The sequence below is a fragment of the Mercenaria mercenaria genome, chromosome 16, assembly GCF_021730395.1.
Source record: "Mercenaria mercenaria strain notata chromosome 16, MADL_Memer_1, whole genome shotgun sequence".
NCBI classification, from domain to species: Eukaryota; Metazoa; Mollusca; class Bivalvia; order Venerida; family Veneridae; genus Mercenaria; species Mercenaria mercenaria.
In genome coordinates, this window is record NC_069376.1 from 23,165,302 (window position 1) to 23,177,763 (window position 12,462).

The window sequence follows — 12,462 nt, forward strand, 5'->3', positions numbered from 1 at the left end:
AGCGACCTTAACCACTCGGCCACGGAGGCCCCCGCAGCAGTAATAATCTATATTTGGACGAGGCGAAAGCCGAGTCCTACATAGGTTAATACTGCTGTGTACGGGTCCAGTTGAATTCAGTATTGTACTCAACACTGTTAAATTATCTCTTTTTTTCAATCGTATGTAGTCTCCGTCAGGTGGCGTTTTATCGCACGAAGTTTTCGTGCGTAACGGTAATTGATATAGTGGTCAGTTCAGCTTTGGGACACCGACCATTCTACAAATCTTGTGACAAGTAGTGTTTATGGTATACATCATTTTCGTCATAGCGTATGATTATTTTTTTTACGAATATGATAATATTTTGTTGCTCTGATTTCTATATGATAGATTAAGCTATAACTTCAGAATGTAGTGTGTGTATTTTAAAGATATGTGGAAACAATAATTTGGGTAGTCTGTGATTTGTGTTTCAGTGAAATGTGATTCCTTAAATGAGTAATAGGAAATGTGAATTTAATCTTTCAAGTTCATTAGCAAGATATTGTGAAAACTGAAGTGTTTGTGAATATTATGATAAACACAAATGGAAGTGTTTATGAACATTATAATAAAATTGATAAACACAAATGGAAGTGTTTATGAACATTATGATAAACACAAATGAAAGTGTTTATGAACATTACGATAAACACAAATGGAAGTGTTTATGAACATTATGATAAACACAAATGAAAGTGTTTATGAACATTACGATAAACACAAATGGAAGTGTTTATGAACATTATGATAAACACAATTTGGTGTTTATAAACATTATAATTAACATGGGACTTCAGTTTACTGAGTTTATGATGTTGATGCTGTAATTATTATGAGTTGATGATGATATGTTACATGTATACATGTAGTTTGGTCAGTATGCGACCCAAGTGCTTTCCGCAATTTTCAATATGAATTTTTGAAATGATAGTGAGTTTTGTTGTTCTTTTCTCAGTATACCAAGGAGACGGTATTAGGTTTAAGGGAAAAAAACTTCATATATTTTAACTCACTAACAACAACACACACGTTCTTCTCTGTTAACACAGATATTCGTAACTTTTCCGAAACCATTACAATTGGATAGGAAACGTTCTAACTAAGAAATTGAGTGCTTACACTTACATGTTTCGTTCAAAAATAAGAAAGTCATCGCAATTAAAAAAAACAAATACTGCTGTCGTTATATACAAGGGAAGAAATTCTAAATGTCTCCTTATAAGAAATCAGAAGAGTTGTCACGTCTAATATGAAAAAGATATAGATTTTTGGGAATAGAGTACGATATGAAAAAAAAATATGGAGTTTTGTGGATTGTAGATTTCGGATGTTACTGTATATATACTTAAGAAAATGTGGATGTATTTTAAATCACACATTACAATACTGGTTTCTATTGTTGTGCCATGTGATAGAAAGGAAAGCTTCCAGTTGGTTAAAAATACATAGGTGTAAAATAACATGTAATATTCATACCTTAAACGGGAACAGTCAAACATGCTCGAGAGACCATGAGACCACTTGCATTAATTAAGGGACCACTTTTTAGTTCCTTTTTATGTTGTTAAAGAACAAGTTATATTTTACCATTTGTGTTAATAGTTATTAATACAAGTTTTATTGTAATGTTAAACTGTACGCTTTAACTGTTAAACATGTTATAGAAGATAAAAAGGTATACGGTACTTAAAGAAAAACTAGCGATGGTAACATCAATCAGATATTGATTCGTAAATTAATCTCAGCCGGGGACACTCTCCGTATGAGTTCTTTTTTTTTAAGGTTAATAAAGTTTTGATAATGTGCTGCTGAAAGGTCTTCTCTAAATTATGCTAAATTATGCTAAACTAAATATGTAAATGCGTCTTTTTATTGATGTGATAGATCAGTGTAGCTATTTTCACTAAGGTAGCAACGCTCTTAGGAGACAGTGTATTTTCAGCGTAATCATAGAGGTCAAGCGCTATTTGTTTGTTATATTAAACAAACAGAAACCTGTTACAAACGTCAGCTTATATTCATAACAAAATTTATTTAATGATTAGACTTATCCACTCACCACGTAAATCTAAAAACTCTTAAAATATCTTAAGCCTTATTATGTATCATGGTCAGTATATACATTGCGACCTTTCCTGGTTCCGTCCAATTGATCAACTTAAAGTGTATTAGTAGAAGTAAGTTAACACTGAATGTCAATACAGACGAACAGAGCGTTAATATAAAAAGTCGACTGTTATATTTTAGTTATACGAAACTAATGGAGTGTTTACTATTAGAAGGCGTTCTATAACAGATTATATATTATTTGTTTAAAAAATGAGATATTCTTTATCAAAAATATCATTCGCGGTCTAATAAGTTATATATACCTTACTGTGGATATCATTTATCAAAAGTTTATAAGGAAGTCTACAGTCAGTGTGTGACTTTAGAACAGGAAATAGCAATGGAGGATAGAAATAACGCTGTGCAGAAGTTAGAAGTCGCCGTGGATACGGTAAGGTTTCTACATGTATTTTTAGTTAAAAGTAGAAACCGCAGATTTACATTATATTTTTGAAATAGCAGAAGTACTTTAAATTCATAAATTAGTGAAAAGTTAATTAAAAAAGAAAACGATGTGATTCAGTGTGTATATACAGTACAGTCAAAGCTTTATTAAGTAACCTGTCGAGAGGGGGTGCCACTATCTGGTTATACTTTGCTGCCTAAGACATGTCGAAATCATAACTAAACGTCAGTTATGAAAACGACTGCTTTATACAGGACTTCATTTTAAAAACACACATTAAGGTAGTTCTGCACGTTACGGTCGAAATTTTTTCTACAATGTAGAATTTGATTAAACTCTGATTTTTCAAAACTTCAGAATATACTAAGAAAATCCAGCAAATAAAAAAGATAGGATCGTGTGCTTGATTTTTTGCTAGACTGATTTGAAAAATTTCGACCGCATGCAAGTTTTCGTAATGGAAGTCTATGGGGAAATCGCAACTTTCATAACATTTTCGCGAATAGAAATTTTTCTACAATGTAGATTTTAATGAAACTTCTCACAGTTGTAAATATATATATGGCCTATAATATGACGAAATAAAATATATAGGTCCGTGTGCTTATTTTCGAGATATGTGGCTATGATTAAAGTGAACCGCCTATTTTAAGCTAATTTTAAGACATTATTTTGAGTTATTTAAGTGTCAGATGTTTTAATATCATATTTTAACTTTATAAATATAGTAACAGTGCCATTTTAATAAATTTACTCACTGGTTATCATTAATTTATAAAATGATTTTCGTTTCCGTACGCCGAATCCAGGCATTATTCTATGTTTTCCGGATAAATGACGTTACGCCATTACTTCCGGTTTATTAAACGTGCAGAACTACCTTAACTGTTTATAGAATGTATGTTTTACAACTTGTTCATTTTTTTTATCTATTTCTTTAATTTAGAGTGACACCTGCTTATATGATTATTCATACAGGAGACGGAACGAGACTCATCATTTTGACCATCCGATTTCGAAATAAAGATCACGTAGCATAAGTCAGTTTCATTCATGCCAAAAAAAATCGAGGCATTGTTTTGTTGAACTACTTTGATAGTTTCCTGTAGACCTTAGCTGCCAAGATATAGTCGTTTTAAATACAAGTATCAAAATAACTTTAATGTTATTAAAAATAGACACGAGCTTATGGATCTATCTCTCAAGTAACATGTAAATTTTGCATTTGTCTGATTCTGTAAAGGACTTAATTTATTTTTCAGTTTGAGGCCCAGGTGGTAACCCCGTTTATTCTCCCCGTAAATGGGTACATAGGGGTCAGGGAACCACCCGCTTTGTCCCCCACAATGTAATTCATGATATAAAAGATGTTTTACTTATTACATATATAAGAAGTACATAAACATGTGTGATTGAACCTCAAAACAATTAAATTAACAATATCAGGGGAAAAAAAAATTATAAAAAATGAACATGAAAAATTATATCTACGGAGGAAATAAAAACAAAAAACTATCCTACTTTCGTAGTCTGAAGTTTTTTTCTAACATCGGTTATGTTATTCGATTTTCTTAAGAACTTTAAGGATTTGATATAGGAAACCTATCTTTCGTTCTTACATGTAAAGCTGTTATCCATAAAGGGATTTTGAAATTACTTGGCATAAATGTTAACCATAATTACACGACGTGTCATGCGCAAGACCTAGACGCTTAGCTCCAAGGTCAAGGTCACACTTAGAGGTCAAATGTTAACAGGGTCTGTTTCGTGTCCTGACAATAACTCTGCCATTAATGAAGGGATTTTGAAATTACTTGGCATAAATGTTCCGCACAATGGGACGACGTGTGTCATGCGCAAGATCCAGACCCATAGCTCTTAGGTCGAGGTCACACTTAGAGGTTAAAGGTTAACATGGTCTGTTTCTTGTCTGATCCATAACTCTGCCATTGATGAAGTGATTTTAAACTTACTTGGCATAAATGTTCACTATATTGAGATGACGTGTCATGCGCAAGACCCAGACCCAATAGCTCCAAGGTCAAGGTCACACTTAGAAGTCAAAGGTATTTCTTGTCTGGTCAATAACTCTATCAAGGGATTTGAAAATAATTTGACACACATGTTAACCATAATGAGAAGGTATGTCACGCTTATGACTCGGGTCTCTTGGGTCAAGGTCACGAAATGATGTGTGTTTTTGGGGAGGGGTGTGAGCGTTTGGCGGGGCGACGCTCGACGGGGCTACGTGTGTAGGGGCGGCTTTCAGCGGGGCGAAATTCAGCGGGGCGACATTCGGCGGGTCAACGTTCGGCTTTATTCCATAGGATTTCATAACATTGTACTGGACCTGGTATCTATTATATAGTCACTATTACAGTCTAAACGGACCTAAAACAAGGTTATTGTGCTGTATTCCTTAATGTTGTCAGAAAGTATAAGCATGGCATTTTCCCCATACAACTGTAGATGTTGTTTGTAGATATTTAGCGAAAGATTTTTTGTGTACACGTGCAATGTCACGACTATGATAGGAATCTTTCATGTCTGGCTCATGGGTAAAGAGGATCTGTCGAGTTAACGCAAAACAGTTATTCGAGAGCAAGATGCTTAGCTCCAAGGTCAAGGTCACACCTAGAGGTCAAATGTTAACAGGGTCTGTTTCGTGTCCTGACAATAACTCTGCCATTAATGAAGGAATTTTGAAATTACTTGGCATAAATGTTCCGCACAATGGGACGACGTGTGTCATGCGCAAGATCCAGACCCATAGCTCTTAGGTCAATGTCACACTTAGAGGTTAAAGGTTAACATGGTCTGTTTCTTGTCCGATCCATAACTCTGCCATTGATGAAGTGATTTTAAACTTACTTGGCATAAATGTTCACTATATTGATATGACGTGTCATGCGCAAGACCCAGACCCAATAGCTCCAAGGTCAAGGTCACACTTAGAAGTCAAAGGTGTTTCTTGTCTGGTTAATAACTCTATCAAGGGATTGGAAAATAATATTTGACACAAATGTTAACCGTATTGAGAAGGTATGTCACGCTTATGACTCGGATGTTGTTTTTAGATATTTAGCGAAAGATTTTTTGTGTACACGTGCAATGTCACGACTATGATAGGAATCTTTCATGTCTGGCTCATGGGTAACGAGGATCTGTCGAGTCAACGCAAAACAGTTATTCGAGAGCCAGATATTACCATCAGCACCTTCAGCTTGTGAGGCATTCTTTTTCTTACATGCCATATTTTCCAACTGATAGAAGAAATAAAGAAAAATAAATGCTTTTCTTTTAAGCGCTGTTTTCTTATAGTATTTAGCATATGAAATGCTTTACAAATTCATGAGCAAAAATAAGTATTAAAGTAAGACAACATTTTTGCTCGAAGTATTCTGAATGCTGTTGGCAGACATATCCTCCCGCTGTAAAATGTTGAGTATTATATCAGATTGCTCACTTGACAGCTTCAATATTACATGTCAATAAAAGAAAAATATATATATATTGATAAAACTACATCTGTATACAAATAATAAAATAACTACACAAAAGGTATCATTAATTTAGATATCATTAAAATGGCTGCTTTTTGACGCTTTGTATCCTTCTCGTATTAAATACTGAACCAACATTGAACCTTTAAGGACGTGTAAATATCGCGAGAGAAATTTTATATATGTTAACATTTTTTGGCGAACAAGATGTGACGTTTTGAGATGTTTATTGTAATTTCTTGAAGGTCAATGCAGCTACACGCCCGGATCAGCAAGTGCCGGCAGGGGAAGAAGGTGACGTCAAAGTGACTCCAATACAAGTAAAACGTAAGATTGTTCGTTTCATTTCGGTTTCTCATATATTGTTTAGTGTTGTTACCATAAGTAGCTGTTATTACTACTTCCCATATTGATTAGAGGCGATGTATGATGACTCCGACTGTCGTTTGTCGTCACCTCACGATACTCTATCCTATTTTTTACTTGTTGAGTCAGCCAGGTGGGTACAAACATAAACATATACAAACACACCATTTAGTCTGGCAGCTAAGGTCTGGCTCCAAGAAATTCAAGATGGCGTCCGAGAAGGTCCCATAAAAATACAAAGTCAGACCTCAAGACCAAAGCGTTCGAAATTTTGAACAGTATCGCCTGATGTGCCAAGTTGCATTAAGCAAAGAGAAGTTGTGCAGGTTAATATATAGGACATGTTTCACTAAAAAACCGATCATCTTCTTGTTACAGAGATGATGAAATCGTTCAGCATATTTGACAGTAACAACGACAACACCCTGGACAGCGAGGAGTTAGCACAAGCATTTAGGGTTATGGGTCTGAACCTCACTAACAAACAGCTTGACGATATTGTCAAAGAAGCCGACGTAGATAGTAAGTGTTAGTCAATTATATCATAGAGTTAGTGTTGTTATTTTAAAATTTTAAATATCGTTTAGGAAGAAAAATAAGACTATCGCACTTAAACAGTATAAGCACATCATTTTTTATTTATTTTTATTTGCTTTTTTAAACACCGAACTTATTTTTAAGACAACGAGACTTCAAGTAGATTATAAGAGTAAACCATTTAAGCTACTAATCGCAGTTACAAAGTTTCCATGTGAATATGATGAATATATCCACTTGTACTTAATACACAAAGAGAAAAAAAAATACCAAGAAGGCGATTCATATTGTATTAATCTGACCGCCAAGTAGACATAAATCTCTAAAAATATGGTTTAATCACATCCTATAAATCTGACAGTCAAGTAGACATACAAAAAATTTAAAAGGCCTTTTCATATCTGTGACCGTCAAGTAGATATAGATCTCTAAAAGTGGTCTAATCATATCCTATATATGTGACGGTCAAGTAGATATAGATCTCTAAAATGGCCTAATCATATCCTATATACCTGACCCATAAGTGGACATAAATCTCTAAAAATGACCCAAACATATCCTGTATATCTGACCCTCGAGTAGACATATAAATCTTAAAAAAGGCCGAAAACGTCTGCTAACGGCGGAACGTCGCGTCATATGGGCAACGCCTGATAAAATACACATACCCAGTGATGTTCGAGATGAGCTCGACTGACTGGAAAATTAATGCACGTATTCGGGGAACGAGGGGGTGGGGAGGGGGGGGGGGGGGGGAGGGTAGCCGGATTGACTGATAAAAAGCACGTACCCAGGTACCTCCTTCAGTGAGCAACATTATTTATTTACAGAGAATGGCCGTGTAGATGAGCAGGAGTTTATACGCTTGATCATGAAACATATGCAGAGCCGAGAAGAGGCTAAGAAGGAGTTAAGAGACGCTTTTGCTGTATTTGATACATATGGTGAAGGCAGGGTGAACCAAGAAGGTAAATATCTGCATGCCTTCAAAAGGCAGGGTGAACCAAGACGGTAAATATCTGCATGCCTTCAAAAGGCAGGTTTTGACCCTTAAAATCACAGTATGTGCAGTAAAACATTTCTTTAAGTTTTCCTATGATTGTACGGTTGTCTGATTCTTTCTTTGTTTTTCTTTTCGGAAATATTATTCATGATAATATTGTCCTTAAGCCTAATAGACCTAATTTCGATCTAAATCAAGTGTTATATGGAATTAATTTTGGAAATTTGTCAGATCACAGTATTGCAGTTTTAAGTAAATGTAGTGAATGTTGTTATGACAGGATGCTAACAGACAGGCATAAGGATTATTTTTTTATCAGTCCAGTTAATGCCACATAGCGCGTCTTCATGATTGAGGACAACTTGGATTTTTTCGGGCATTAATTCAAGCACCAGCCTTGATGGCTTCCTTACATGAACGAAACTTACATCCAAAGCATAAGCAGCGAGGTAACAAGTGACCACGGACACCCTCAGAATCACGAAGACATGCAGCGGTTGTGGTGAATAAATAATACAGAATGTTCTCCACACTACTTTATTTATGACTTCTATAAACATTTCAGATTAAACACATATATATTTTTGGTAACCCATGTGTTAATACTACACACCCATTTAGCTTTTACATCACTCTATAACCCGGTTTAATTAGATTTGTTATAATTTCATCACAGAATTAGTAAAGACTTTACGACTGTGTGGAGACCCTCTAACAGACAAGGAAGCTAGCCAATTAATGTCTGCAATGGACACAAATAAAGATGGATATATTGACATCAATGGTAAAGTCAAATCTATTGATTTAAAGTTTAGTTATTTTTTCATTTGTCCCCATTATGATTCGGTTAGTTATATATTTGTCCCCATTATGTTTCTGTTAGTTATACATTTGTCCCCAATATATTTTTGTTAGTTACACATTGCCCCCATTATGTTTCTGTTAGTTATACATTTGTCCCCATTATGTTTCTGGTAGTTACATATTTTCCTAATATGTTTCTGTTAGTTATACATTTGTAGCCAATTATGTTTCTTTTAGTCATACATTTGTCCCCATTATGTTTCTGTTAGTTATACATTTGTCCCCATTATGTTTCTGTTAGTTATACATTTGTCCCCGTTATATTTCTGTTAGTTATACATTTGTCCCTATTATTTTTCTGTTAGTTATACATTTGTTGCCATTATGTTTGTTAGTTATACATTTTCCCCATTATATTTCTGTTAGTTATGCATTTGTCCCCATTATTTTTCTGTTAGTTATACATTTGTCCCCATTATGTTTTTGTTAGTAATACATATGTACTCAGTACGTGTCTGGCTGCAGATGACTGTTACTCCTTTCTATATGGTTCAGTTAATGAAGTTTCTATACTTTGTTCCAAACGGGACTTATCCTTGTGGAATCGTCTGAAAATTCCATCTTACATAGAGTTTATATTGAATAATGGTTGCAAGTTTTCAACAATACCAAAAGATTTATTCAGTTATCGCAAAATAAAACTAAACCTGTTGTTATTCCGCTGAATGCTGTCTGAAAAATATATACACAAATGATTCAGCATTAATCATTCAGTGATTATAGAAGGAAATTGATTTTACGCTTATAATATTTAAATGCAATATCACCTTAAATGAAAAGATATTCATTTGAGGTATTAAATCGTTTTTAGATATTGTCTTTGCTCTGAAATTTTCATACTATATATTGTAAACATTTTGATGCACGTCACCGTACGATGACATATATGCATAGTATTATTCGATCTAATTATCAGTCTGATTTTGCAACCGTGCGTTAATGCAAACTTCAAATGGTGCAAACAATGTGCATTTTGATTGCCAGATAAGAACGAACATAGGACGATTGAGGTCGATTGCTATATCAATTCGAACAAACGGTGCGAGAGCGATTGCCGGGTTAGTTGTTTGATTGCCAAATGTGTGAGACTGTGGTCACTCACCTTCACAAAACCTTGCACCTGGATCAAGCTAACAACTCGGGGTTGATAGTAAATTAACCAGAAAAACATCAAAGTTAATAAGCGTGATTATCAACAGTAGTAAAATGTTAAAAGCTCATACAGGCTCTACTATGTAGCAAAATATTTCTCTTATATTTCAGAATTTGTGAATTTTCTCACCAAGTCAATACCGATTGGATATTATACAACAAACACAGGATAAATCCCGCAACAGAATGGCTGAAACATGAAACAATGTCGCTGCACAATATGTTTCTACACAACCCGTTTCAACTTCTGTTTAGATATTTTCATATAAACAGTGTGTCCTTGTAGCCAAAACACATTTACAGTTTTATATCTTTAGCATTTTGTATGAAGTATGATATACAAGTTCAAATGGGATACTTCTAATAAGGTAATTAAAATGTTAACATGCAATTGAAGTTATGATTTTTAGAAAGTAATCAAATATTTTGAATGTGTACTTGAACCTTCTGACTGACTGACTGCCAGGTTCCAACGAATACCTGGCGTGCTAAGGACAGGGCTCTGATCCTAAAACACACTAATATAGAACGTTGACCCTACTTTGAACGTATGTCGCCGGCATGTTCAAACTCTGTCAGCATTTCTAAATGCACTGACTACGATAGAATATGACTTCAAAATGACCGTATTGTTCAGCTAAATATTTTTTTTTGTTTTCAGCAGTAAACCGGGCCCCCGACATTCCAGTTATTAAATTCGCCCCGCGACCCCGCTAATAATCATGTTTTCGCTCGCGCCCCCGCTAAATAGCGAGTTTTTGGCCGCGCCCCCGCCATTTTAAATTGTTAATTCTCGTGTTTTCGCTTGGCGGGGTCGCGGAGCGAAAACACGATCATTAGCGGGGTAGCGGGACGAGATTTAGTAACTGAAATGTCGGGGGCGCTGTGCGAAAACTGGACGTTTAAGCAGCGCTAATTATCGTGTTTTCGTCACGCGCCCCGACATATCAGTTACTAAATTTCGCCCGCGATTCCGCTAGTTATCGTGTTTTCGCTCCGCGACCCCCATTAAATAGCTAGACTTCGCCTCGCGCCCCCGCCATTTTAACTTGTTAATCGTCATGTTTTCGCTCGGCGGGGTCGTGGGACGAAAACGCGAAATGGTAGAAATCAGCCACCATACATTTGCATTTGCTAATGAGTTGTCATATGAAATTCGGGAAACATGATTTATTTTCCTTTAAAAATTAAATAAAAGAAATTGAAAAGCTTAGTGATTTTCAGTAGAATTTATATGCTCAATGTAGATCTAAGTGATGGTCTTATGTTAAAAATAAGGTTGGATGCAAGTAGATACCTAGTAAATTACCCTATAGGCTATTATCGACACCTTAAATCTCAGCACGAACAAACACAGTGGATGGCAGGGCAATCTATTTTACCATTGAAATTTATCTTTTCATAAAACCAGATTTCATTAGTTAAAAAATGAATGTACAACTCCAATATTATTGCACAATGAAATCTATTTTTACAAATGTAGATTCGATTCTAGTCAAGTACACATTCTATCCTTGAAGGTCTTCTTTTTCTCCTTCAGTCTCTTTCTAAGTACGACAAAACTTGTGGACGCACCGTGCACCTGTGCGTATTGTAAGGCCTTCCTTTTCTTCTCGAAAGGGAATTCGGATTTCCTCTCCTGATCTGCGCATGTATGCTTCGGCTTCATCAGTTTGCCTTATATTGTATCGAGTAATATCCGCCTCTGTTTATAGGCGCACCCTCCATTAAGGTAGTGCTTATTACGCGACTTATTTACAAGTGCATACAATATACACAGATTGGTTTGTTCATACTTTAACTTACTCCTCTTAGATTCATAATCACCATTTGCAATACATGTATTCACAACATGACGACAGACGCCAAAAACAGGTAAGATGATATTTTAATAAAGTTTAAGTATCAGACGAGCTCTAATAACTTTGAAATGATATACAAATAGTTACATAGAACAACCATAGGGTGGATCCAGGATTTTTATCAATAGGGCCCACCAAAGTGCGAATAGTATACAGTTTCACCAACATTTCTCGTCGTTTTCATTTTTTTTTTTCATAATTCCCACTATTTTAGGTCCAATTTTCAACATTTAGATAATTAGCAAATTCTTGAGGCTTGAATTTGTTCGAGAAACATGCAAACCTACTAGAGGGGCTAACAATGAAACATTGTTGTTACTATCAGTCTCAATTTCTGCAGGACATACGGTTCCGGGTCTCTTCGGTTCATAGGGGCATAGGAACGTCGACGGGGGCACCCACCCCCAACAATCCTAGCCAAACTTAACACATTTTCTTAATTTAACACTGAAATTTTACGAAACTTTTGGCTGTGTCCCCCAATAATTACGAAAACATAGGTTGTGCCCCTCATTCCCAAAATGCTTCCTACGGGCCTGGTTCGGGAACACACCACTTGCTTTATGAATCAAATTCAGTCTCATACTGATCAGTTATATAATAATTTCCAATGTCTGTTAGATTTAAAAGATGTAG

General features: G+C 35.3%; 1 protein-coding gene across 2 annotated transcripts; it reads left to right on the plus strand.

Moving 5' to 3' along the window:
- The first annotated feature begins 226 nt into the window (after positions 1–226).
- Positions 227–10,548, plus strand: LOC123540996 (uncharacterized). 2 transcript variants are annotated; one of them, XM_053526378.1, is made up of 6 exons: positions 227–289; positions 6,288–6,369; positions 6,787–6,930; positions 7,776–7,913; positions 8,625–8,732; positions 10,076–10,548. In XM_053526378.1, the coding sequence occupies exons 1-6, from the start codon at positions 287–289 to the stop codon at positions 10,135–10,137; spliced, it is 537 nt and encodes a 178-aa protein (XP_053382353.1). In that variant the 5' UTR covers positions 227–286; the 3' UTR covers positions 10,138–10,548. The 2 variants fall into 2 exon arrangements, with proteins under 2 accessions (XP_053382353.1, XP_053382352.1); XM_053526377.1 differs by lacking the exon at positions 227–289 and adding an exon at positions 1,915–2,524 and having other exon boundaries at positions 10,076–10,546.
- Positions 10,549–12,462: the final 1,914 nt, after the last annotated feature.